This window comes from Copadichromis virginalis, linkage group LG23 (genome assembly GCF_057382275.1).
Source record: "Copadichromis virginalis isolate Kocher_CV1m ecotype Utaka linkage group LG23, C_Virginalis_male_GT1.1, whole genome shotgun sequence".
Taxonomy (NCBI): Eukaryota; Metazoa; Chordata; class Actinopteri; order Cichliformes; family Cichlidae; genus Copadichromis; species Copadichromis virginalis.
In genome coordinates this window covers 23,483,873-23,511,184 of record NC_140639.1, presented here as the reverse complement: position 1 = coordinate 23,511,184, position 27,312 = coordinate 23,483,873, and the positions used below count along the sequence as shown (strand labels likewise).

General features: G+C 42.4%; 1 protein-coding gene across 4 annotated transcripts in view; it reads right to left on the bottom strand.

The window, feature by feature from the left end:
* Positions 1 to 27,312, bottom strand: part of LOC146680923 (receptor tyrosine-protein kinase erbB-4-like) — a 376,413-nt gene that overhangs the window by 147,360 nt on the left and 201,741 nt on the right. For all 4 annotated transcript variants that reach the window (XM_085447520.1, XM_085447517.1, XM_085447519.1 and 1 more), the window contains exon 3: positions 4,563 to 4,749. In XM_085447520.1, coding sequence (XP_085303646.1) covers positions 4,563 to 4,749 — 187 coding nt within the window. The remainder of the gene's footprint in view (positions 1 to 4,562; positions 4,750 to 27,312) is intronic.

The window sequence follows — 27,312 nt, the reverse complement described above, 5'->3', positions numbered from 1 at the left end:
CACACGCAGCACTTCATCAGCTCGGGTGCTTACGATACCCACTGCTGCGCCGCATGGGGTAATTAGCACTGCTATGTGTAGCGAGCCGTGGTGTATGTATGCACACAGCTCTCGTGGCTTCCTATGGGTGTTATATACTGGCTCAGAAAGAGCTTGAGGACCACAGGGTGAAGCTGAACAAGTCACTATCAGAGGAGTCACTTTAACACAGATTACTCTATATCCTCGCTGCCATGAAGACTGCACAACTGTATGCATACTGACTCCGCAGCCAAATTGAATTTCATGCTTTCTGCGGACACCTACTGTGTACTAAATCCACAGAGGGATAAAGTAGCCGAAAAGCTGTTGTTTAATGTATTGTGTGCAGCGAGAAATGCTGAATATATTCTTCCTTGGCCACGCATACATCCCTTGTAGATATGGCGGACGCAGTGGTGGGATAGAAAATGAATTACAAATGAGTACATTACATCATACATGAATCTAAGCAAATGTGCATGTTATCTTCCTCGTCGTTAAGGAAAGGAGAATAATCTGCTGGCCTAATTGTCAGCTTAACAGAGAGAGAGAGAGATACTGTACTTCCCATTCTTCCCAGGGAGAGGTGTGGAGGGAATCAAGAGGAACTGCACTGATCTATATGCATCTGGCTTAATTGCGGCACCGGGGTGTGTTGGGATCAGGCGGTATGGACTAAAGTCTAGCATTGTGAAGCGCCCATCCTGATTATGTGCTGAAACGGGGCACGGGAGGAGTGCCAGGCAGACAGGCAGGAAACCCAAAGTAAATTCTGCTTCTGCGGCTCGACGCAATCTCCAAACGCTTCGAGAAAAATGTTAAAAAAAGAAAAGGGGAGAGAGAAATTTGGAGATGTGCATTATGCATTGTGGGCATAAATAATGCAGGGAGAAACTTCTTGCACTCGGAAAGGATCCTACACTTTCTCTTCCACCGTCAACAGCCCGATAGTTGCACAAAAACTACTGGACTTACCGTCATTCGATAACATGGAACGACGCAGAAATGCTGGACAGTAATTGCATCATTGTCTCGTTCCTGGCTTCTTATGAAGCACACTGATCACGCAATCGTTTCACTTCAGGGGAAACAAAACACCTTAGAGAACAGGTGGACCTGCTTGAGCTGTTTCTTGTGAGAGAAAAAAAGGTGGGGGGGGAGGACTTAATCAAAACACAAGCTGGCCAATGAGATGACATTTCCTGTTCACCTTGCGTGTGATCCTTTCAGTCCATGTTATTTGCAGCACAGGAACTGAAAAGAGCAATGTGTTGCCCATCATGAGTCATTCAGGGATAAAGGTGCTCTTAGGCCTCGCTCTCTTTGTAGGGGTGGTCGAAATGGAAGGCGTCCTACCGGTTTACTGGCTTAGGATGTCAGCGTGTCCTCTCTCAGGAGTCCTTTATCACAGCGTTCCAACTCCATAAAACACTGCATATTAAACTAAATCTGTCAGGTGTTCAATATGGACCACTGTTTGGTCATCAATCATAAAAATAAATAAATAAACACCACTGCAAAGTCAACGGCATAAGAGCCAACTATAAATTTCTGCTAAACAACCTCCTGAACACCAGCGGTGATGTATGGGCTTCTAACATTTTACTGCTCCTGCTGAACCTTCTTTCAAAGACGTAACAAAAATACTTCAACACACGTGACTTCTGTTTTACACCAAGCTTAATTTGCTTCGTCTGTGAGACGTCGGACAAAGAAATTGCCTGAAGCAAGAGTGCAGGATAGATGCAGGATAAATTACAATGCCCACAGGAAAGAGGAATAAAGTAGGCAGATCGATGCCAGAGAAGAAACCTCAGGCAAAATACAATAAAGTGGGATATAGCAGAAGCGTCTCAGTGGCTTGGCCAGTTTGTTACCCTTCCCTTTTTGTATGTTTTGGCATTCTCCTCTGCAAGAAAACAAAAAGGAAACCCCAAACCCTAAATGTGCTACAATAAACCGTATGCTCAATGATCTTCTATTATTAATTCATTTGATTCAATTCTAACAAATTACTTCTGATACCTTGGTTTGAAAAACAATCGTCAGTCACTGGCAGATCCTCATGCATTTGTCTTTGTCCTTTGGCTGTGCTTTAGAGGACATACGTGTTGGATGTGATTTTTCCCATTGGCCATGGTATAACACTCGAGAAGATTTAGCTCCATCCGTGTTGGAAGAACAAGAATTTCATCTTGTTTTGCCGAAGTAAAGGAATCCAACAAATTTCTTCCAGAATCCAACAAGATTAAAGACAAAGCAGAAGCTGTCTACAGACTCAAAACGGCTTCGTGATCCGTCCTTTGCGGTCTTGTCTACAAGCAGTTAACAGGCATTTCCCATTTACTAAACTATAAAATGAACGAGATGGACTGATACTGTATAATACAGAGCATGAGGAGACTTAGACAAACACAGGCAGTTCTTAACTGACATTTTTCATTTCCAAGCAATTTTATATTCTTTCCTTCAGTTGCTCAATCTTTCTGATGTGGTAAAGGACAGCCTCCCCGGGTGTGCGCTTACAATGCCCATCCCAGGTCCAGAGTTGTTTCCTTTCAGTTCCCATCACTGCCTTTTTACCTTCATTGCCCTTTCTGACAGCAGGAACGCCTTTCTTCTGCCAGATAGAGATTCATGTTTCATGCAGAACGAAATGAATGACACCCTTTTTCATTTTCTTTTGATACAGTTTCCTTACACCTCGTTTTTGGGTGTGCACAAGTCTCGAGCCACTCCTTTTTGTGTTTTGTGTGGAAAATGGGAAATAGTTGGAGACATTTATTGAAACATTTAATTACAGTATACAAGGCAAAAACAGAGTTTGTACAATTCTAACAACCATGATATTTAATATTTGGTGTGACCACCTTTATTCTTCAGCACAGTCTGAACTCTCTTAGGCAGCCTTCTTTAAGTCGTCTTCAGGAATAGTTCTCCAGGCTTCTTGAAGGACATTCAAAGCTCTTCTTTGGATGTTTCTGCTTTTTGTTCTGTTCTCTGTCAACATGATCCCACACTGCTCTGTTCTGCACCCAGATTCATTGCAATTTCTGACATAATGTCAACATGTGACACAAGTTGCCTGTTTTTATTGATTGCAGGGCACCAGTTGAGTTGCCTTTCCCCCACTTCATATAAAGGAAAAATACTGATAATAGCGACTATATTGTGAAATAACACTTATTTGATATTTTGATATGTTAAAATAAAAACTGGCTGAATGGCTGTTTAAGACGTCCTGAAATATGACACCATCTTATCCAGTCTTGGCCATCGCCTTCATTTCTTGGAACACTCTGTTTTCCTTCCTGACCTTCTCTCTGTGTACCATCTTCCCTGCAGTTCCCAAAAGTACAGCGTCAAATTATGCTGTAAAAGAGAACACAGCATTGACAATGACAATAAAGTTTCTGATTCTGATTCTGACATGACCCCCCCAGACTCTACTGCTTCTCCTAAGATCACATGTGACAGTTGTCCGTCAGCCAGCGTTCTTCCTGAGACATCTTGTGTTTCTTTCTGGAAGGGATGGCAATGCTGGAGCCAAGCTGGCAGATAAAGGTAACATCTGACTCCTCGACATGCAGGGAAAAACTAACCTTTTAGCAGCCGCACTGCCATTAAATCTGTGAACATCACATGACTAATAGAAATAATGAGAAAATTGAGTGGCAGGGATGTAATTCGGTAAGACAGTGAAGCAGTTGCAGGAAAAACACGATTTCAAAGCTTGTAATACAACATAGTCCTTGCTTCTGTTATTCTGAGTGCAGTTGGAAGGTCGCTCTACCACTGGGTCACATCAAAATGGCAAAGATTAGCTGATGCAGAGGTCGCGACTCAAGGACCTTATGCACAAATAAATTTAGCGCAGACAAAAAGCTACCCTTTCCAAATACAATCCACTTTAGCTTATCCACGCTGACATAACAAAAACAAGCGGGTGAAAAAAAGGGGAGCAACTGTTGCATAAAACATGGCACAATCACTTCCAAAAACTTACTACATGAAAGAAGCCCATTTTGGAGTGTGTAAACAAAATGTAATTGACAGGAAAATAGGACTTTTCACAGACATTTGATCTCTCTATATGGCAACACTGAAGATTAATTTGCCAGCACGGCAGATACGTACTTCAAAAGTCGAACTCCGATTTGTGACTTAATTAAAAAGGCCCTATTAAAGCTGTATATGTGGGTGTTAAAAACAAGTCAAACCAAAGCATTCGTAGTGCCAAAAACGGCAACATGTTTTATAGGGCGCTGGGAAATATATGCATAATTCACAAAAAAGATGCTATTTATTTTATGAGGGAGTTTAAATTGCTAAGCATTTCACTTTTTTAAGAGTGAATTATCATAACTAAAATGATGAAAATATATTTATTTTGGTTGGGTTATTTATTTATTTATGAATTATTTTGCCTTATTTGTCCTCTCAGATAAGATAAGTGAGAAACGTGAAGAGGTTTTCACATGAACATACTGGTTATTGAGCGTATTGTTCAAAATACATTTCACTCATGACATAACTCTGACCTGTGAGGTTACGTAATCCCAGCTGCCTTAGTCCGTACAGACCGTCCCGTCTGTAGTTCAGGAAGATGGCCAGAGCGTACCGACCCTCGTAAAGTTTGGTGCCTCGGATGATCCGCAGGTTCTCCAGTGGCAGGTAGTCGAACTGATTAAGTGCCACCAGCACATAACCGGTCACTTCTTTGATAGACTGTATGGGAAGGAAAAAAATTATAATTTTAAATGATTGAAAATGGAAGAACAATCGAATCAAATTAGCCAACATTAGCCTTTGTGTTAATCATAATCACGAATATTCTTAACTTTAACCAGTTGTTATAGATGTATAACCATATTTTCACCATAGCTAGGATATTTAACAATTGATTTATTCAGTTTTCAGGACCAGCTTCCAGTTTGAATTTAACCTTGCTAGTACCAGGCTGGATATCTTAGAGATGGCCCTGGTCAACAGCAATACTGAGGTAGGCAGGTGTGAGAAGTATCGCCCACACCATTACACCACCACCACCAGCCTGAACCGTTCAGGCAGGATGGATTAATGCTTTAATGTTGTTTATGCCAAATTCTGACCCCACCATTTGAGTTTTGCAGCATTATTTGCAAATCATCAGAGCAGGCGAGCCTGTCTCAGTCTCCTGTTTCTAGCTGACAAGAGCAGCAACTACTGTGATCTTCTGTTGCTGGAGCCCATCTTGGTTGTAATAAGTGGTTATTCCAGTTACTGTTGGGTCTCTATCAGCTCAAAGTAGACAGAGAATTCTCTTCTGACTAGGCTGACAGCATGTGTGTCTGTATGAGGGACTGAACATCCTTTTTAATCCTTGTCCGAGGTTCCACATCTTGGTACAATGTCCCACATTCTAGTTGATTCTGCAGGACATGCAAGTTTGGCATTTACCTAATGCATACTTATTTGTTTAATCACAGTCAGAAGAAGATTAGCCTGTAACCTGAACATTACAAGATACCAAAAAGTCCCATCTTTTGCATATTTTGTTGAATGTTATGGAAACTACCACGAAGAAAATGAATCGGCAGTAGATACAGAGAAACAGTTTGTCTCTTTTATTCAAGTTATTTTTTTGTATTTCTGAAATACTCAGACCAACAACAACAACTATGTCATGTTGAAAACACCTTAATCAGATTTCTTCCTCAGTGTTATGGTCAGTTTGGCCTTCAACAGGTCATCTTGATCACGTCTACATGCCTTAACATACTGAGTTGCTTTTATGTGATCGGCCGATTAGATGTTTGCTTTAGCTTAACACAGTAGCCAGTGAGCATAGTTGCCAAGACCAAATTAGGGAGTAATCCAACTGGTTTTGAAGAATCATCCAATGTGACAATTGATTGGATACCAATAAATAAATGACGCCCAAGTCCATAACTTCAGATTTAAACCCCCACTGTTGTACGACTGGTTGTTAAAATGTAAATGGCCTGCATTTGTATAGCGCTTTACTTAGTCCCTAAGGACCCCAAAGTGCTTTACACTACATTCAGTCATTCACCCATTCACACACACATTCACACACTGGTGGTGGCCAAGGTGGTGGCAAGCTACATTGTAGCCACAGCTGCCCTGGGGCGCACTGACAGAGGCGCGGCTGCCGGACACTGGCGCCACTGGGCCCTCTGGCCCTCTGTAAGTGAATGGAAACTTACATTTTTACCTCCAATTCCTCTCTTCCAACGCCTGCTAGCTCTGTCGACTATAGTCAAAGCTGTATTGCATTCCTCTCATTTTCTGTGCAGAGAGCATGTTATTTGCATTTTGAAATGTCAACCACATAAAAAATTTTGATGTACAGACCACAATGATTAAAATGTCAGCTTAGTTGCAGACTGATTGCACTTCTCTGATTATATTTCCTCAACTGTTCTTTTAGGGTTGGGAATCTGCAGTCGCACATCGCATTCATAGACCCAATAAGCAATCATATCTTTATATTCTTTATATTCTTTATATTCTTCTTATTCAAATATAAATGGTATCGGTTTGATTTATTTTCACAGGCTTCAGCAGTATATGCTGTTGAAGAAACTACAAAAAAAAGAAAAATAATCTGCCCGAGAGGGACTCATAAAATGTGAAAATAGAGAGCTTCAGCATGCTGAGTGCCTTGCTGAAGAGCATGGAAGACCTCAACCATCTGCCTCATTGTGCATCAATTGACCTTCTCAAAAGTCACAAAAAATCACACTGATTACCACTGCGTTATTCACTTGTCGGGGGAAATTTATTCATCTGCCAAGTTAGGCATAAGGATGGGGCCAAGGCAGGCTCTTTGAATTTTGGAGTATTTTTCTTTTTTATGAATTCTCCACAAAAGCGTTTGTCCTCAACCCTGGGTCATCACTAAACAAATTAAGAAAAATAACTGAAAACTTGGGGTTAAATGTCAACAGTAGACTAGCACTTTATTGACACATCAACAGAAAAAGTCCTCATAAGAAGAAAACTGAGAAAACTGGCAGCCACATCAATCAGACAGACACCAAATTGCCACTTCATATCAAGTATTATTACCAGATATGCAGCTTTATCTGTGTATGCGCATGTGTGTGTGTATCTACGAGACAGCTTATTCCCTTGATGCTAAAAATCCATCGCTGTGGCAGTGCATCAGTTATGTGAGTGACTCAAACAGCAGTGCAGGCTTCCTTATACTCACAGACAGAGAGAAAGAAAGATAATCACAAACATAATGTAGACACAACAGCTGCTAAATGGTGCACTAACACATTTTACCAACCACCACTGACAAGCTAATTGGAACCCACTACTTCTTAAAAGTGCGAGTGTGCACGTCTTTTTGTGAGTATTATCCTCTTGTTCTCCTTAGTTAAAAAACGGGATCAATTTTCCACAGATTCCAGTTTACTTGTACCGATGCCCCTTGCCTCAATACCATTGGTCAACAGCACTTGCTAAAGTTAGCTTATAAACAAGTCCATGTAAGGATTAAAACAGATGGGTGTAGCTTTTGGGTATTAAAAGCCTGTGGCTGCACAATGACTTATAATGGCATAGAAATCAAAGCGAGAATGCCCTTCGGCGTCCTTACTGTGTCTGGACACAGCTTCCAGGCATGAAAACTGAACCAAACACTGAAGTGCCTTAGACCTGCAACCTCACTGCAATACTTTATTATCCATTATCCATCCATCTTCTTCCATTTATTTAATTCTGGGTCATGGGGGGGGGGGGCTATCCCAGGTGTGATAGGGCGAGGTGTAGGGTCGCACAGCTAACACAGAGAGACAGATAACCATTTGCACTCACATTGACACCTATGGGCAAATTAGAATCACTAATTAACCTAACACACACTAATTGCATGTCTTTGGGCTGTGAAAGGAAGCCACAGCAGCCAGAGAGAACATTCAAACTCCACGCAAAAAGGCCCTGACCTTTGAACTCAAGATCTTGCTTTGAGGCAACAGTGTTAATCTACTTTCAAACAATTCTGTCTCTACTTTGTCAGCTATATTTAACTAATAACTGCCAGATTTCAGTAATGGAACAGTGAAATTAGAGTAAAGTATAAAGTAGAATTGCAAAAAACATCCACCCATCCATTCTCTTTCGCTTATCCTTTTTCAGGGTGGGAAGGAGGCTGGAGCCTATCTCAGCTGTCTTAGGGCAAGAGGCAGGGTACACCCTGGACAGGTCACCAGTCTGGGCTAACACAAAGACACAGACAACCATTTGCACTCCCATTCACACCTATGGGCAATTTAGAGTTACCAATTAACCTAGCCCCACTAACTGCATGTCTCTGAACTGTGGGAGGAAGCCGGAGTACCCTGAGAGAACCCACGCAAACACGGCGAGAACATGCAAACTCCACACAGAAAGACCCCGGACTGATGGGCGGTAGGACAGACTACACTTGCAGCAGGATTGCACAGTTCACCTGGATAGGAGAAACCTGCTTCCAATCACAGTCAGACAGTCTGTACTGAACAGAGAATACAATTCAACCCTGGTTACATGCCAGTTTAAAAATAAGGTTTCAAGCTTTGCTGTTAAATTGCTGTTATGCAACAACTACTTCACCATTTATAAAAGAATTTCTGAATTTTCATCCATTACTTCACCTTCTCCTGCTTATCTAGTTCAGGGTGATAGTGGAGCTAGAACTGATCTTAGCTTTCATAAGGCAAAAGGCAGCAGTCTCTTGCAGGAGTTTCTGTTTATGTAGATGACAGGAGATTTCCAACTGACAGTAACAAATTTGCAGTTTATCACAATTCGTTTCTCAATTATCAAAGACAGGCCGCATGTAATCGCCAGCTTGACCCCAATCAACTATGAACTGACAGCAGACTGACTATCACCGTCTACTTTGCACATAAAAGTTTCTTTGAAGACGGCAGTTGACAGCGAGTGGCTGCAGTTCTTATCCCCATCCTCAAAGTAACCATTTAAAAAGCAACAAGATGAAAGGTTAATTGTGCACGGTTACAATAATTTTGGTTGCGTCATGGTCTCCAAGTTCTCTCTAGTGCGACTGTCGTGTTAACGACAGCTAGCTTGCTGTGTTTTGCCCAAAGCTATCTTACAAACTGCCTAGGTTGCTGACTGCAGTCACCAAATGTCTGAATACCAATAAGAGCATTAGATGATAGAAATTGGTTATGTCAACATGTGTTTCTTTAGTGTACGGGGCATCAATGTCGCTACACAAATGTGCCTTCTGGAGAGAGTTGCTGTGCACCTCCTCGATTAAGATAAGTTAAGGATTTAATACAGGCACAGGCCTTTCACGTTCTCTGATTTGGTTTATATTTGAGTCTTGCATTTGAACTGAAAGCAGCAATTATTTCAACTTGTAGCCGAGGTGAGCCCTTTGAATTTTTGACTGTCTTTATTTTAATTCACCAGAAAAGCCTCTGTGTTCAGCCCTGGAAATGAATTCATGGCATTCGTTTGCCTTCATGTCCTGCAGAAATCTTCATTAAATAGTAAACTCTCATTTAAAGGCATTTGAAATATCCAGCGACAGGGCAGCTACTGAGACATCCTAATGACCAGAGACAGGCCAATAATGATGTGGATGATTGGTTGGGAGGGGAGGGAGGAAATGAGTAATGTGAGGTTTGATTGGCTGCTGACCCCCGGGGGACATTAGCAGAGAGTGACAGCTAGGACGCAGCGCACTGGGTGGCTGCGTTTCACGATAATAGCAGGTAACTGAGATTAGCTTCTTTTTATATTGAGTGCTAAGCAAACGTTATGCACCTGCCAGGTTGGCCTATTATAACACTAACACAATAGGAAGGAAACAGACACTGGAGGTGCTTATTAGCAAGATTACAATGTGTCAATCACCTGAAAAGAGACAGAACAACATAATAAAAGAGCAGTAGAATCCATTTCAGTGTAGGCTTTGATTAGCATACTTATTAGAAGAAAGAGTTTCTATTGTGAGTTACTCCACTGCCTGTCAAAAACCCCTCAGTGAAATCATTTTCTCTCAAATATGTGTTGCTATATTTTTTGCAAACTGTTTGTTAGAAAGTTGTGCAACTTTATGCAACTCTGTGCCACTTGTGACTCAGCCTTTAAAGACAAAGAGCTCAGGAAAGGCTTTCTTCTCTGAGTGCCTTTGGTTGACGTGGCCCCGCTCGGCTGGAAGCCACGCCGTTTCATCACTTTGACCCCTCCGTGACCTCATGTTTACAGCCTGAGGGCCGGAGTGCTACGCGAGCTCGCCCCTTCTACCGTCAACTCCGCCGTAACCCTCCAGGTGCCTGCCAGGGGCATCGCGGGCTGCTCCGCAACCCCGACCCAGCTGTAGGCATGCACTCGGCTGCTGGCAGACTCCACAGTGCCTCCACTGTGCCCCCTTCTCCCTGCCAGCCTCCGGGAGCCACTGGCAAAACCAAAGAAAAACTGTTTCCCTGTTGCTTGGCAACCGAGGGAAAGCCTTCCAGCAGGAGCAAAGGAAACGAAGAGGGAGAGAGGAGCGGAAGAAAAGGGAAAAAAAAAACAAGACTTAGAAAGGATTTTTTTTGTTGTAATGTACCCAATTAAATGAAAGGATTACTTTGCTCTTTCTCTGTAATTTTGTTTGACACTATTTAATTTCCTTCTGTTGCCATAAATAGTTTTTTTGGGGTTTTGTTTTTCCTGAACGCTTTCTCGATCAATATGTATCTGCATTCCTCAGTGCTGAAGGAGGAGGAGGAGGAAGGGAGGGAAGGAGGGAGGTCCGGGGGGAAGTAAACGCAAGCACCTGCATTTCCCCTCCTGCCGCATCAACCGTGCTCTGTCTCAGAAACGCAAACACAGAAGCTGGAGGATGCTACTCGGAGTAGCTGCCCACCGCTGCCTTGTAGGCGTTGTGTGCTCCGATTTAACAAGGTGGACAGTGGGCACCAAAACTGATGCCTTTTTTCCCCCTTCCTTGTATTTTCTTGAAAAAAAAATAAAAAAAAATACACTTAACAAGGTGAGTGGGAGGGCTAATTTGTACCAGCAAGGTGCATGAACCCTCGTTGACACACACACACACCTTAATTCTCCCCTACAATGACTTGAGCCGGCCACTGAAAGAGCCATTGAAGCAGGTCAAAAAAGGGGAAAGAAGAAGGGCTCTAAAATCTTTGCACAGCGCGGGTCATTATTTTAGATGGTATCTTTTGATTCGTGCCTGAAGTCTGATGGATCAGAGTGTTTTTCCAGTTCTAAGCGCCACAAAGGCTTTGTGCAAAACGTCCTCTCTGCCCCGCACGCAAACACACAACTCTGAATGCACGCACGGGCCTCGCGTATGCCAATAACCCCCGCCTACGCGTGAAAAAGAAACATCGCCGAGAGGCACAGACAAGACCGAGTCGACACGGGTCAACTACCCATGATGCATTGCAAGTTTAACGTTTCCTCTAGCGCTTTCTGCCATCAATCGCAGGCAATTAGCGGCCTAGTGTGGAGCGCTCAGTCAAACAGAATCTCATGCGCTCCCGACAGGCTTGTTTCTTCTCTTCTTTTGCTCTACCTCTGGGTAAAATGTGAATTTCACATGTTGCTAAATTGCACTTTGTAGCTTCAGGATACACGGCACCCAGTCCAAAGCAGACAAGCCAAAAAAGTGCTTTATTTACTTCCCACAACATAATCATGATAGAAGGTGCCCGTGCTGTCTTGGAAACCGAGGCTGTGTGGTGGAGTTGCTGAGCTCAGGCACCTGCAAGCCCTCCAGATATGTGGGAATGTTTTTGTAAGGCACAGACATGCAGATATTCAGTTCGGATGGTGAAATAGAGTAACTCTGATTTGGAAGGAGGAGTATTTGTAGGAAATGAGTAAACAGTTTTGTCATTTGAGAAATCGAGACCTTCCAGGCTGGCGCGCACGCTCAACTGTATCATTTTACATTTTAGCAACAGTTAGTAAGAAGGTGAATGCCATCAAGCGGCTATGAGCTACATGGCATTCAGAGCTCGCCCATTTGAACAAAAATGCATGACGTTTTTACGGTAATAGCCTGTGCGCCTTCAGTAATGGATTCATCTAACTTACTTTGCAGTTACTCGAGAAACGCTGCAAACACAGCTGATAGATATGCATACAGATTTCTCCAGTGCAAGTCCTCCCATGATGTGCCTTTGGGCTAAACCCAAGACTTTACACAACTTTTATTTTACAGGAAAAAGAATTTAAGACATGGTAATTTAAAAAATAATAGCTACACACACTTTTTTTGAACAGTGATGGGCAAAACTTTTGGGCCACCATAGTTTCTTTTTATTTTGCAAGGAAAATGTGAACGAGAAGCAATGATTTATTGAAATGTGCAAACATCCATGGAACTACACTAAGGTTTGTACAATTCTAACATATTCTGGTGTGACCACCTTTATTAATCAGCACAGTCTGAACTCTCTTAGGCAGCTTTCTTTAAGTTGTCTCCAGGAATAGTTCTCCAGGCTTCTTGAAGGACATTCAAAGCTCTTCTTTGGATGTTTCTGCCTTTTGTTCTGTTCTCTGTCAACATGATCCCACACTGCTCTGTTCTGCACCCAGATTTATTGCAATTTCTGACATAATGTCAACATGTTGCCTGTTTTGATTGGTTGCAGGGCACCAGTTGAGTTGCCTTTTCCCCACTTCATATAAAGGAAAAATAATGATAATAGCGACTATATTGTGAAATAACACTTATTTGATATGTTGATATGTTAAAATAAAAACTGGCTGAATGCCTATTTAAGATTTCCTGAAATATGACACCATCTTATCCAATCTTGGCCATCGCCTTTCTTTTTATGGAACACTCTGTTTTCCTTCCTGACCTTCTCTCCGTGTACCATCTTCCCTGCAGTTCTCAAAAGTACAGCATCAGTCGGGGCAGTCTGCTTTTCTCCACCCCAGAGAAGACGGTAACACTACCTGGGTCTGGGTGCAGTTTCCCCCTCTAGAGGCAAGGGTACCTAGACCTGGGGTATAGAGTACGCTTGGGGGGTTTGATTGTGTGCATAGTGTCTATTTATGTCTGTCTCCACGTTGGGTGAGTGCTGAGTAATTGCATATGAGAGCATGAGGGTGGGAATTGATGTTTGTATCTGTGTGTGCCTGTTTGTTTGAGTCTATATGTCAGGTCGGGTATCAGACGCCACCTCTCTGGGGACATCTCAGGCCCTCCAAGGTTTGGAGGCCTATCTCCCCGACCACTCCCCCTGCCTGTGGCAGACGCCCTCAGACATCGGTGCATTGGTGGTTCTTTGTGTCTGGGGATGGGCGTCCAGGTACGCACCGGCTCACTCCTGGTGGCTGCTTGTCGGGGCCTGGAGCCTGGGGCTCGCTCGGGCCCCTTCGGAGGTGGGGTGCCCCCGGCCTCTTGGCCTGGGGCTCGGTCACTCAGGCACAGCTGGCTGCCGGCGGAGCTCACGGGCGCGTCACTGCAACTCCCCCCGGCTTCTGCTCCGCGGCTGCTGAGTGAGCCCTCATCTGGGACTCTCCTCAGCTCTTTCTGGGACAGTGGCGCGGCTGCCCCTCTGTTGGTCTTCCTTGGTCTCTTGTGTTCTGAGGGCCTCTGGATGTCTGGAGCCTGGATCTCCTCCATACCTGCTTCATGCCCTGGAGGACGGGGCTGTGGCCCCCCCACACCCTCTAGCAGATCATTACATGAAGGAACCTTTTAAATACAAGTGCGCTCATGCTCACAGGTGTACACACGGGTGCTCACAGACACAAACTACACCCTTTTTGGCTCCTACCTCAAAGCACACTGTGTGCTGTCGATCTTACGTGCTGCACAATAATGTTTAATATTTAGTATTTACTGTCATATTCACAGGGTGTGAATATGACCTGTCCAGGGTGTACCCTGCCTCTCGCCCTATGACAGCTGGGATAGGCTCCAGCGCCCCCCGGGACCCTGAAAAGGATAAGCGGAAGCGAATGGACGGATGGATGGATGTCATATTCACATAGATCATCGCGATGATGTTGTTTATTATATTGCTCTCTTTTTTTGCTTGTTTTCTCTTTTTTCTTTCTCAACAGGTGATCCAGGTGATTGATATATGTATTTTTTGTCTTTTTGTTTTGTTGGTGTTTGTTTTTTGCCCTTATCACCGTCCCTCTTCCCCGCTGTTTTTCTTTCCCTCTTTCTTTCTCCCTTTTCTTTCCCCCAGTCATGTCTGTCCCGTGTGTAGCAAGTGAAAATTTCCTTTTTCAGGTCTTTGCTGGATTGTTCCCCCCTTTTCTTAAGGACATGACTTTCAGATACTGTTCATCTGCTGTAGATAGTTTTTTAGGCCTGATGCTTCTTTTGTTCTCCACTCTCTAGTTTACTCTGTTTTTCTTTTAAGGACACGCTGCAAAATACAATACTGACATATGGAAGGCTTTAGGCAAAGAGCTCTTTGGGAGTCACCTTGCTTGTGCAAAATACTATTTCATGTCAGTCAAACTGTGTTATTGATCTAGCTTGCCATTTTCATAGATATGACTAAAGAAATGTAAGCAAATCATGTGTTTTTGAACCAGACTCATGCCCAGAGGAAACCATTGATAGCACAGAGAACTGTTGTTCAAGAGCACTTTAAAAAACATCAAGAAAGCCTGACTCCCTCAAAGCAAAATAGTATCAAATGAGGGGTTGTTCAGGACTTTTCAACTGCATAGCATATTGCATGTATCTAGAATTATAGTTGAAGAAGGAAAACTTAATCTCCTCTTCCCCTGTGCTCCATCAAAAGGCTCAAAGTCGAGTAAGAAGCCTCACTCACTGACCATTAAAAGTGCCTCGATAAAAGATCAATATTGAGCAAATATATGAAAGCTAATCATTTATTATTTATTAACCATCTCATATTTCTTTATACCATATTATATTTTCATGTTTCTTAACTTTCAGTTATGGGGCATAAAGAGACATTAGAGATAAAAGCCTGAGTAAATGAGTAAAAACAGAACTGCAGATGCCTTCATAAAGGGTTCAACGAATAGCTGCATATGACAAAAATAATGTAAATCCTACAGTCTGGTGTGGCCTTCACAGACACCAGGGGCTATACATTTATGCGCACAGGCATTAAGCGGTATTCAGGAATAATATAGTACAATGCAGATGCAAAAATAAAGTGAGAAATGGACTAGAATAATAAAACTATGTTTGTTTAGGGTGATTTTGAAAAGGTTCACATATGAACCTAATGTGTTTTTATAAATGTGATTATGAGTCATTACTTTTATGTACTCTTTTTATTCATTTCATTTTCATTAATTATGAAGCATGTTATAAAGCTTATCATACCACAGCACCACAGTAAACTGCATGATTGATTGTTATTATGATCCTTAATTAATACTAATTGGCGACAGTGGTTACAAATGCTCTATGTGGGATAAGATTATGATGTGTGGGCTATTATAATGGAAAAAGCAGTGATACAGATGTTTTGCATTTCAAATCGGATTTCCAAGCGGCACAGTGGAAAAATGAGTCCTAGAAACTGCAGTTCATCAAATGTCCACTCGAGGCTGCCCGTGAAAAGTGAGTGAGTCAATCCCCCACAGACTGCCATGTTAGAAAGCCCAACTTTACAGCATGAGTAAAAATGTTTTCAGCCCCGTCATGACAGCTGAACTCAGGGAAGTCTTTTATATAAAGATTAGAAAACACCTATGTATTACCATGGGCATTTCAGCTAATACTGGTGTTTATAGTGTTGGTCCACTCTTCTGTACAGTGTTGCTTTAGTTCAATAAAGTTTGCAGCCATTTGTTTATTCAAAGATCTCTTAAGATCTTAACTCTGTAACTTCTGTCGGTGCTGTGCTTTTGGAAACTGAATTTCCCAGAGGAACCCACCCGAGGGATTAATAAAGTTATCTTATCTTATCTTATCTAGATCCCAACACAGTATTTTAGTCAGGCTGAAGTCTGGGCTTTGACTGGCTCACTGTAACACCTTGATTCTTTTCTTTTTCAGTCATTTTGTGGCCCACCCCTCCACAACTGTGCTGGCAGTTCATATGAGTTGTTTGTGCTGATATGAAACATCTCCACTTTGGTCTCATCTGTCCAAAGAACATTGCTCCAGAAGTCTTGTGGTTTGTTAAGATCCAACTTTGCAAACCTAAGCTGTGCTGCCATGTTCTTTGTAGAGAGAAGAAGCTTTCTCCTGGCAACCCTTCCAAAAAAAGTCATATTTATTATTCAGTCTTTTTCTAATTGTGAATAAAGTTTAACATTTAACATGCTAAATGAGGCCTGTAGAGTCTGAGAAGTAGTCTCCTTGAACAGTGCACGCTCTGGCTTCGGGGTGAATTGGTTGGGAATGCTCCAAAAACCTCTTGGTTAAATTGAGAAAATTAGAACTGCGCACACAGCTTCTTAATCCTGACAAAAGAACATGTGTTGCTATTTCTGCCCCTTTCTGTTGATAATTTGAACCCACTAGAATACCTCTGGAAGAGCTTTGAGTCCATTTTCAAAGGACCCAGTGAGGAAGTAATATTAAAAGAACTGTCTCCATTTATTCACAGCAAGGAGACAATGAAGCTATTCATGTGGTTTCGTTGGACCTTAAACCTAATATTGATCTCATCTGATCCTGCCTTAATAACTCATTATGTTAAGGTTTGCTTTGATCCAAGACTGTTTATCCATTGGTAGATGTTACTGACAGTTCTATCTGAGGAGCGTTAGTCTCACTGCGGGTCTATTTATTTATTTATTTTTTAATGTAATCTACTCCAGTCTTTTCTTCTGACAGTGTCCCTTTCATCAGGCTAAGCCGATTTGGATAGACTCTTAGACAAAATCAGCGGGGTGAAGCAGTTGGATCTCTGAAAAACCACAGATTTGTTATCTCAAAATAATGAGATATTTGTCACGCTCATGAGAAAACAATGTCTGATACCTTGAGATAATAATGTAATTCAATTGTTATCTCAGGATAACAAACACGAGCACGGCAAAAATCACAATTTGCTGTGTTGAGATAATGAGATAGTCAGACATGATCATGTGAAAACAGTCTGATATCTTGAGATAATGAAACAATTAAGTCACAATCCTCACCCAACAGGCCTGAAAGCAGCACGAGCTGCTCTCACCCTCCTTACATATGCAAATATTAGAGAGTGGTAATGAAAACGTTGGCACCAAGAGAAGAAGAGGACATAGGAAGCCAAAATGAAGACGTGCAACAACCTAGGAAGAACAATAGTTTAGAAGTTTAGTCTAGGGGGTGCAGACTGGTGAAGCATTTGGAAGCGCGTAATGATAAAGGGAAAGGAAGCGGAGCATGTTTAAAAGCATAATTAATAGTGCACCTGTTCCTGTCATCTGGATGAGTGAGCGTGTAAATGAGGTATAAGGAGGGATAGAAGAAGGAAGGACTCTTTGAAGGAAGGAGGAAGGCTGAAGAAGACACTGGGGGAGATTTAGAAGGGAAGGTACACTAAAGTGGAGAAGGAGAAGGGGAACGCTGGGGGGAGAAAAGGCATCATGCAGGGAAAAAGTATAATAACACCATTATAAAATACAAGAGATGGGACACATATTATGGTGATTATGGCTCATTTCCATACATATAGAGCACTCTGCCAGTGAGTCAAGGAGAGTGCAGCGGCGCATGTCAGCAGCAAGACTGCCGACTCTCTACAGTTTGAACCGACTGGAGCGCCACCACAATCTGACTCCTCCACACGGCGGCAAAGTCAATGGGCGGGCAGGGACCTGTTTACCAATTCGCTTGAATGAGCTCTGTAAGAAAAGTATGCACTCCTTCACCTCATGTGACTGTTTGGCTGCTAAGTATGCTGAGAGCACTCGGGTGTGACATTCAAGATTTTGAGGAATCCTGTGAAAAAAAAAACAAAAAAAACCAAGGCCTTTGAGAGGAGAGCCATTGACTTTGGAATAAATGAAAAATCCAGCTGCATGAAATGTCACTGTGAAAATGAGTTATTCAGCGCAGGTATCTGTGTAGAGTTCGGGAAAGCTTTCAAAAGGACTTGCAAGACAGATCTCAAGTTTTGCTAATAGTACCCTCAGGTACTTTGTTAAGGTCGGCAGGGTGAACACATATGCCTCTTTTCCACAGGCACCTACTCGGCTTCAGATTTCAGTCTTTCGCCATTGCAATGGAGTTGTTAGAGCAAGGCGGCCCAAAGGTCCTGTGATGTCATTTGAATGTGACACAACGATGGAGGACGTCAAGGCAATACTACACCTCCCTGGCCAATCAGTGGGATGCAGCCAGTCATTTTCAGGTTGAGTCAGTTAGCTTGGAACTTGGCTGAATAGGTACTATAAAGGTACCTGGTACTACGGCCTAATAAAAAACATGATTTTTCTTGGTTTCGAAGTTACAAGAGAGTGGAGTGCTGAGTTATTAGTTAGTGTTAGCTAGCTTGGTTAGCATGGTTACAAAAAAGTGTCTATCAAAAACTGGATAGAGACCATCACATTACAAGGGATTAAAGTGTGATTTGGCAGGTGGAGGAACCGCAAGATTCAGTGTAGCAGTACATCATGGGGGAAAAGAATTAGAAATAATTCATATAATAAGTGTTTTTGGTTGAGGTTCAATCCCTAGACAATATGATGCAGGTACACAAGGTAAAATTCAGTAAACCATGATTATGATCTTAAATATAAGCCCTAATATAACTGAACAGTGACCATGAACACAGCTGGTCTGCACCAGTCCAACATAGTGCATCACTGTACACTGACAGGAGACCAACTTCATCATTTTGATGTTTCATTGCCATCTTGATAACCGAAGTAACTTTGAAGCAACGGACTGGGATTGGTCAATCTTCAAAGGAATCATTTCAAAGGCCACAGGTTTGCGAGTTCATTGCACTAATAATTTTGGTCATTGCCATGGTCTCCAACCAGGGTTTTAATAGTTTTGCAATTTTCGTTAGTTTTTATTTTTATTTAGTTTTGACTTCAAATTTTCAATTTTATATCAGTTTTAATTAGTTTTTACCAATTGTTTGCTAGTTTAGTTTAGTTTTTATTTTTTGAAAATCCTTAGTTTCAGTTTAGTTTTGATTAGTTTCAGTTATAGTTTTAGTTGTGTTTGCAATAATTAAGTGTAACAAAATCCCAGTTTCATCATATCAGTCATGCTCTTCTGCTTATCCTTGGGTATGTTGCTATTCCAGCTACCATACCCTGCACCCTGGACAGGTCGCCTGTCTGTCGCAGGGCTAACACGCAGAGACAGATAACTCACATTCCCACCAATGGGTTCTTTAAATAAATAAATAAATAAATTAGGGCAGATGAACAACCATTGATACCAGGCAACTATAAAATGTATATCTTGGCCCCAATGAGACTATTAACTCTTGCAGCACCGGGTGTTCGTAATTTTGGTTCAAGTGAATTGATAAACCTTTTGAAGGCAATTGACTCACACAGTTATGTAGATATCCCCGTCCTGTTGTCTCGGGATGCATCACGCTGCCTTGCCTGGGGTTAGCTTCTGTTTTCTGGGGATGAGGGTTGAGTGTGCTCCCTTCTCAAGGTAAGCTAGGTTAGCCTTCTTGTGTGAACTTTTCAAGTGCACTTTAAGGTTTGTGGGATTTTTTTCCCCTTTAGAAATGTCCCTCATAATTTGTCTCTTTCCACTACAAGACACTTGCTTTATCCAAAACACAGTCATATTCAAAGTAATCCCAAATTGGACTCTGGCGCTTTCTCCCGACTTTTCCTGACATGATTACGCGTGGACGGAGCAGCAACACAGACGACTCGACTAACGTACTGCCACCTGCTGGCATATTGAGACAGCAAGAAAAAAATCTGGAAACTAAACTTCATTTTCACCCTTGACTATTGTATGACACGCACACATCAATGAAAACTAAACACATTTTTGCTATAAATTCAGTTAATTTTAGTTAGTTTTGTGAACACTCATTACAGTTTTAGTTTATTTGTTTTTATTTTTATTTCCGTTAACGAGAATGTTTTTTCACTTCTAGTTTTCGTTATTTCGTTAGTTTTCGTTAACGATAATAACCTTGTCTCCAACCATTGTTTCCCCCAGAGTGAGTGTAGCACTAATAAGATTCTAGACTTTTCGTTCACCAACCCTGGAGTGCAGAACCTTTAGCAGGCTGTTAATGCAATAAACAGCACATAAAGCAATAGTATTGTATCCAGTAAACACTAGAGATGGACCGATCCGATATTACATGTCGGTATCGGTCCAATACTGACATAAATTACTGGATCGGATATCGGAGAGAAATACGAAATGTAATCTGATCCATTAAATATCAAAAAAGCACCTCACAAAACTTGCGACATGGCGTAACTCGGCTCATAACCTTAGCACGTCGCAGCAGTATGCTCACGTGATAGAGCGGCTGCGTGTATTTGGAGCCTCCCTACCAAACTCAGAGGAAGTTATCCCAGAGAGAAGTAAAGCAAGTGTGTAAGTTCATCTCTGAATGTTTGTAAAGCATTCCCACGTTAAGCTTAAATGAAGCGACTGCCTCTTCTCTCTCCCTCCCTCTTCTGCTGCTACTTCAATCATGAAACTGCTAAATGATCAGCTGATCGGCTTTTCTGTCGTGACTCCGTCTGTCTTGTTTGTTTTTGGCCCACTTTGCACCAGAAAGAGGAAACCAGCGGCTGAACAGCAGCAGCACGTTTAAGTTTCATAAGTTTCATGTTGTTAGAATTTATTTAATATTACTTTGTACACCAGGATCTTTTTCTACGTAGCTGACGGCTATGCAGGGCAGATCTAGCAAAGTTTAGCCAGGGGGGCTGATAGGGCATTAACAGGGAAAAGGGGGCACAAAGACATACTTTTCATTCTTATTGTCATTTAAAATGTCTAGCTTTTAATAAATAATTATCTGAATCTTACACCCAAAGTTTTAATCTGATGTAAAATGTATAGAAGTCCATTACTGTCCTCAACATGAAGAAGACGGCTTTCAGGAGCAAAGTGAAGGAGGAGATGAAAGCAGCACAGCAGGAGGTCAAACGCTGCCTGAGGGAAGCAAAGGACACCTACAGGAGGAAGGTGGAGCAGAAGTTGGAGAGGAACAATATGAGGGAGGTCTGGAATGGTGTGAAAACCATCACAGGCCACAACACCAAGAAAAGCACAGTGGTGGGGACTGTGGAGAAGGCAAACGAACTCAACAACTTCTTCAACAGGTTTGACCAGCCCACAACCCCCCCACCCTCACCCTCACCTTTACTACAGAGTCCTCTCCCCACTCTCCTACCTCCCTCGCTTCCCCCCCTTCCTGACACCATGACACCCCCCTCCTCCAATCCCTCTCTCAGCAGCAAGACATCTCCCCCCCCCCCCCCCCTCCTCCCAAACATCTCCCAGTGTCACAGTGGATCAGGTCAGGAGACAACTGAGGAAGCTTCGCCCCAGAAAGGCAGCAGGCCCAGACAAGGTGTGTCCTAGGATGCTAAAGGCATGTGCTGCTGAACTTGGGGAGCCGCTACAACGAGTCTTCAATCTCAGTCTGCGACTGGGGAGAGTGCCCGCCCTATGGAAGACATCCTGCATCGTCCCGGTCCCCAAAAAGAACCGGCCCAATGAGCTGAATGACTTCCGACCGGTGGCACTGACGTCACATCTTATGAAGACTCTAGAGCGGCTCTTCCTCAACCTCCTCCGACCACAGGTACAACATGCCCAGGACCCACTACAGTTTGCATACAAGGCAGATGTCGGAGTGGAGGATGCCATCCTGTACCTCCTACACAGAGCCCACTCACACCTGGATGGGGGAAAAGGCACGGTCAGGATCCTGTTTCTTGACTTTTCCAGTGCCTTTAATACCACCCGGCCCTGTCTGCTCTAGGAGAAACTGAACAGGATGGAGGTGGCTTGGATCTCCGACTACCTCACCGACAGACCACAGTACGTCAGGCTGAAGGACATCACGTCTGACACAGTGGTCAGCAGCACAGGAGCACCACAGGGAACTGTGCTGTCCCCTCTTCTCTTCACCCTGTACACCTCTGACTTCTGCTACAACTCTGAATTATGCCATATTCAGAAGTTTGCAGATGACACGGCCATCATGGGGTGTATCTGGGATGATCAGGAAGAGGAGTACAGAAGTCTGGTGAGGAACTTTGTCGCATGGAGTCACACAAACCACCTGCAACTCAACACCTCAAAGACTAAGGAACTGGTTGTGGACTTCGGGAGGTCCAGAGAAGGTCCACTGGTTCAGATAGAGGGGGAGGAGGTGGAGGTGGTCAACAAGTACAAGTACCTCGGGCTGTGGGTGGACAATAAACTGGACTGGTCATGCAACACAGAGCACCTGTATAAAAAATCCCAAAGCCGACTGTACTTCCTCAGGAGGCTGAGGTCTTTTAACATCTGCAGGAAGCTCCTGAGGATGTTTTACCAGTCGGTGGTTGCTGGAGTACTTTTCTATGCTGTGGTGTGCTGGGGGAGCAGCACAGCAAAGAAGGACTCATCCAGGCTGGAGAAACTGATCAGGAAGGCTAGCTCTGTGGTCGGCATGAAGCTGGCAGAGAAAAGGACACTAAAAAAACTGCTGGACATTATGAACAATGCTGGGCATCCTCTGCACACGGCCATTAACAACCAGAAGAGTCTGTTCAGTGACAGGTTGCTTCTCCCCAAGACAAGAACTAACAGACTTAAAAACTCCTTTGTCCCACACGCCATCAAACTGTTTAACTCCTCTCTGGAGGGGAGAGGGAGGGGAAACAGGAGGACAAAGGAGGGGGGAACAACTAAGCTGTAGTGCCTCTTCACCTCACTGTGCAATACCTTTTGTGCAATACTTTTGTTAATAGTCAATGGTGCAATAGACCTCAATACTTGAAATGTGCAATTCACTTGTATTTTTATTTTTATTCCTATTTATTCTATTTATCCCCTTCGTATATTTTATTTATATTTGTCTCTGTATTTATATGTGTGTGTGTGTGTGTGTGTGTGTGTGTGTGTGTGTGTGTGTGTGTGTGTGTATATAATATTCTGTAACTGTAACTTCTGTCGGTGCTGTGCTTTTGGAAACCGAATTTCCCAGAGGAACCCACCCGAGGGATTAATAAAGTTTTAGCTTATCTTATCTTATCTTACTGTATATAGTAACTGTTAAGTCTAATATACCCTAGTAAGCTATAGTACTTTTTCCTTTGGGAAGATACCATCTGTGCAGTCTGCAATTTTGTTGAAGAAAGATGTTGAATCTATTTAATATTTCTTGAAAAATAATTGATTTCTGTGCATTTTTTTTCACACTGCATCAAATTAAAGTTGATTACGTCGATTAAGCATCATGAGGTGGAGGGTGGGGGGTGGTTCCCTATTTTTCTTCTTTTTGCTGGGAGTTTGCAACCCTATTAGTTAGGTTGCTTAATATTTCTGCTAAGTACTCTTTAAAATACCAGAATAGGGAGGATGTAGTAGGTTTAAGTTTATTAGATTGATCAGTATTGCTGAACTATGAAATATTTTGGGTACAGTGTATTTTTTACATACAGGTATAACAGAATAGCTTTAGTGGTGTTGTTTATTTAAACTTGAGTATGAACTTATACAAAATGCAGCAAGATATTAAAAAACAGTTTTATTGATTAAAAAACACACTATATCGGATTTATATCGGTATCGGCCAATATCCAAATTTATGATATCGGTATCGGTATCGGACATAAAAAAGTGGTATCGTGCCATCTCTAGTAAACACCAACATTACAAACTGGGCTAAGAGAACCAAACAGTTTTTGTATTTAGCTGTAAACATGTTTATGTGTAAAGCAAAGGTGACCATTTTAACATGGTAGTCTAATGGAATCGACCTCCTTTTGGAGCAAGCCTCGAGTGGCAGTTCTTAGAACTCCTCTCAGCTTCATGTTTAAGTCCCTTAAAGCTTTACACCCACACAACACTTTTCATGACGATGCAGACTGGCTTGAAATGTACTCCTCTTAAAGGTATTTTAACTTCTCCGCCAGCACATTAGGGAAAAGGAAGGTCAATTTCTTGCCCGGCTCAATCAAAGTACTTTAATTGGACAGGGCTTTTGCTGGAAAAGTATCTACTCTCACGCACTGTCCTGAATCAAGTTATATATTAATTAAGATCAAATGCTAGGAAAAAAAAATCTATGTTAAGATGGGACCCAGCTAAACTCAGAAAAAGGTTAATGAAAAAAATGTTCACACATCTTTCAGTGTTTTATTCAGGATTTGCTTCATGTGGAAAGAAAGTAGAAGATTTTTTGAGAAGAGACTAAGAAGCTGGATCTGTGTAACTGCAATTTCCTGGAACCTAATAAAAAAACAACAACGTATAAATGCAATGAACTCTTTAAGTAAATGTGTTGTACAGTTGTCCATGTAGAACCACCAGAACTGAAAGACGAGAGAAGTCAGGCAGCTCAGAGATGGACATGTTTCAGTTTCAACATCAGACATTGAAAATGACTTTGTGACGACACTTTGCTTTGTGTGTGTGTGCGCATGGCTGGGGGTTATGTGTGTTGATATCCAGAGGTGTGCCTCCAGCAGCTGCTGTGCTACTGGCTTTCGGCACTGATATTTATTGTCTCAGACAGCCCGACAATCTCATATAGGCCTGCATCATGAGCGGCGTCCATGAGGCGTCTGTGTTGTCAAGACGCATTTACAGTAAAGACCCTGACTCTGAAATTAAAATTACCAAAGGGGAAGGTTTGTGGCACATTAGCAGGCAAGACTAAAACAGTGACAGTGCAGTACAGTATCTGATCCTTAAGCTGCAGCGAAAACACTAATACATAACTCATGAGGTGAGGTTGTTGTAGAAACCCAGCAACAGTCGCACAGCAGATCGCATTATGCTGTAGCCTTTGGGGACCCTACATAATGCAGTTATGTGACAAAGCTAGTGCACGTCAGCCACAGGCTACCTTCAGCTCGCTTGACAGTGGCTATGGAGAGATATAGCAAGAAGCATTTTATCTGCTATACCACCTAGCTGCCCTATCTCATATTTAAGCCCCTCATTATTCATGGTCATCTCATATTAGGACACTGTTTTTGAGAGCCGGCAAGACCTCCCCTCCCCACCTGGAGAAGAGGCAAATATGCTACATGGGGGGGGGGGGGGGGGGTCTGAAGAGTCCAGGAGAAGAGAAAGAAGGAAGAGCTGGGTGTCCTATACAAGGCCCAATGTCGGCTCACTCTTCTGGTGAAGAAAAGCTGCTTAATGGCCCTCTCCAAGTGATTGATGATTGGGCTGGATGCAGAGGTAGGATCCAGCCATAGGTAGACAATGCAAGACTTGCCCGGATAATCAATTTATATGTCAATGGAAAAAGAAGACAAAATGCATGAATTCCCAGTGTGCAGGGAGGTGAATGTATGGAAACAGGATGGCAGTTACAGTTAATGATTGTGTTATGAGAGGCCAGTGAGGACATAAATCACACTTCCTCTCACACAGAACATTCTTAAAGTACTGTGATGTAGCATGGGATCAAAAAAAGGCTTATTGAAATAAGAATAAATACAGCTTTTAATTTGCAAACTTATTCGCCTTTATTGGTTTTGATAAGATAATACTTACAAAGCTGCTTAACAAAATCTGAAAGAACTCATCCTTTTAATGATTTAAAACATTGTCTTCTTGTTGGAAGAATACTCTAAGCTAATTAGGTACTCTCGCAAAGCAAGAATTTTACTTGTCAAAGAAATGTACCGTTGCAAAACACCCATTGATAAAGAGTCCATTTAACACTGAAGGGACATAAGAATCATGGCTCTGTTATTGACTCTATAGTACAGTGAGGTACTATAGATGTGCAATGGTCCGTACGGCCTTGCAACAAGTTGTGAAATGAACGTAAACTCCGTTTTCTCACACAGCCTTCTTCCTGTATTTACTTCCTGATCGAGATACATCTGGCCAATAAGCGGACTTCATGTGGTTTGAAGTGATGCATTTTGGTTCGACTGGCAAAGGAAATTTGCAGATTTATGATGACTGATGTCATAAATCATGACACACAGCCCTATCCTACATAAGCTGCCTTTATAGGTTAACAGTATCAGTATTGGTATTGGCAATACTGGCTCTCTGTTTACTTTGTATCAGATCGACACCAAAATTTGCAGTATCGCACAGCACTAGCTATCGCAACACTTAGATTACTTAGATTAATTGAAAAGTCATAGATGACCACCAAGCAACAGCATACAGCAAACAGTGGTGCCCACGATTTTCACAGCAGGCAACAGAACTAACTACGGTAAATCAAAAATCTTTAGGTATTGATTTGGTGTATTCATCGAGAGTAGATCATTGTAATCCAATAAAGGTAAAACAAAGTGGTAGAAATGATGTGCCCCCTCCTCTGGAGAGAGAAACAAGATTTATTCCTAGCTTTTGAATAAAACCAGCAGCTCAGGGTGTTAAAACTGACCTAGCAAAATTGAGCATTTCAGCTCAGTACATGACTAACTGCCTTTTCCCCTCTCCTGTTGGTAGGGCGTTCAGTGTCCTATAGAGAAGCTCACAAATTCAGTACTTCTCTTTCACATAGAGTACCTGTGCACAGAATTGCGCTAACACGTTTATTTTCACCGCACTGAGAAAGACATTAACTCGTTTTCTTCTAATAAAAAGCACACAGAAGAATCTGCAAACTAAAATCACGTTGAGGCCAGAACCAGGCAGCTGGGGGAACTGATTACAGCCATGTCAGATTTGATCTCTCTTGTCTGTTTATGTGCGCAGGCGTGCGCGTGAACTGGTGAGAGTGAATATTTATCCACCATTTTGTCTCCGTGGAAATCGGTTTCAGCGGCATCATCGGGACTTTGCGGCGAACGACACGTATCAGGGCTAAATTACTTCATTACTCCAGAATCAAAGCGCCGTAATCAGAGACGGATGCCCTATTTTTGCAGTAATACAAAGCGTGTACACGTGTGTGTGTTTTTGTGACTACTACTGTAGGTCAGAGTAAAGTCTGTCAGTTTTACTAACATGCTGTCAACATGATGATGATGATGATGTATCTCCGACTGAAGCCTTTAGCAAACTTAAACTCCCCTTTATTCAGCTTTGACTGTGTCTGTGTGCAGTCAGGCCAGCAGACACGCTGGTGCGTCTCTTCATTCTGGCATATTGCACTATGTTTTGTGTAATGTTACACTACCAGCCTACAAACTTGTGAATTCTCTGTTCACGATTTGTGTTCGCTTACATCATGCCTCACTGGAGTTGAAGAATTTTGTCGAGCAGAA